A 1,516-nucleotide genomic window follows, 5' to 3' on the forward strand; every position below is an offset into this window, starting at 1 on the left:
TGCTTCATTGCGCCCCCGAGACGCCGAATAAATTGCTTCGCAAGGACAGAAACCTCGAACAAACAGCTCTCACAAGGAGGCAGCAGCGTATGTGGGCACACAAACCGTACAGCCGGCCTAGTCGGTAAGACAACGTACAACCCAAAACCATGGGCGAGGCAGAATTCGAGCAAGCATTAACGGGAACCGAGTAGCAAGGATAATGCGCCAACTGTCGTAGATTAATCAAGCAAAAACGTCATCTGTGTCTGAAGGTGTGAGCACGGCATCCCATGGAGTACTCGTGGTCGGGCCGGCAGCTGCCTTACAGCACCGAAATGGGTGGCATCGAACCGCTCTTTTACGTCGCGTTCACTGTCCTCCTAGTCTCCGGAGTCGTCGGCAACCTCTCTGTGCTGCTTATGACCTGCTGTTACGGCCGTCTGCGAACGCCCGCTGGCATTTACGTCGTCAACGTAGCCGTCGCCGATCTACTGTTCTGCGTCTTCGGCGTGCTTCTTGATCCCGTGTCAGTGCTCTTGCGTCGATGGCCCTTCGGCGAAACGCTCTGCTACGCGTGTTCCTTTTCCGAGCACCTTGGAGTGTTTGTGCACGGCTACACGCTCGTTGTGGCTGCAGCTCGCGTTGTCGCCGGCAGGCCTCCCAAGTTGAGATCTTGCCACCTGAGCAACGCCGCAGTCTGGTTTCTGGGCACAGTCGTTTGCTTGCCTCAGATGTTGTTCGTCGATGCGCGCGCGCTGACTGTCCACGGGCAGTGCATTGTCAAGTGGCCCGCGACGGTCAAGACGCCGGAGCCGTTCATATCCTTCGTGGCGCTGGCCGCGTCTCCGTTCCTGCTGGTGAGCGCCTTGTACGCCTGGCTTCGGGCCTCCCTGTGGCTAGGCAGAGGGCGTGCGTTTGTGCGCCGGGCGAGCATAGTGCGCGTTTTTTGGCTCATGACACTGCTGCAGCTTCTTTGTAGGATGCCTCTGCACGTCACCCGGTGCCTGCTTGGTGTGTGGGCAGCCATGAGGGCGAGATCACACATCACCGTGGTGGTACTTGCCACACGAGCAATCGCCGCCGCGGTCGTCTGTTTCACCGCAGCCTTCTTTTTCGACCTTAGTGCAAAGCAACTTTCGAGAAGGGTGAGGCAGGTTCCCTCGGTTGCAGTAAACCATGGCTCATGAGGGAGTGGGCTTTGCACTGCCCTGCTGGAACTGCGTTATCTACACTGCGATTTCCAAACACTCAGTGTTATGAATAAAGTAGAACTTTTTACAGAGCAATAACTTAGATACGAACAGAGAAGAGTCACGGCGCTGCCACCAACCATCTTGCCCAACTCGTGGTTCTGCCCATTATATATATATATATATATATATATATATATATATATATATATATATATATATATATATATATATATATATATATATATATATATATATATATATATATATATATATATATATATATATATATATATATATATATATATATATAAATATAAATATATATATATATATATATATAT

At 50.2% G+C, this 1,516-nt stretch overlaps 1 protein-coding gene across 1 annotated transcript; it reads left to right on the forward strand.

Moving 5' to 3' along the window:
* On the forward strand, positions 1-1,271 carry LOC119177393 (somatostatin receptor type 4). The gene has a single exon (XM_037428875.2). The coding sequence runs from the start codon at positions 273-275 to the stop codon at positions 1,167-1,169; it is 897 nt and encodes a 298-aa protein (XP_037284772.2). The 5' UTR covers positions 1-272; the 3' UTR covers positions 1,170-1,271.
* Positions 1,272-1,516: the final 245 nt, after the last annotated feature.

This window comes from Rhipicephalus microplus, chromosome X, assembly GCF_043290135.1.
Source record: "Rhipicephalus microplus isolate Deutch F79 chromosome X, USDA_Rmic, whole genome shotgun sequence".
Lineage (NCBI taxonomy): Eukaryota > Metazoa > Arthropoda > Arachnida > Ixodida > Ixodidae > Rhipicephalus > Rhipicephalus microplus.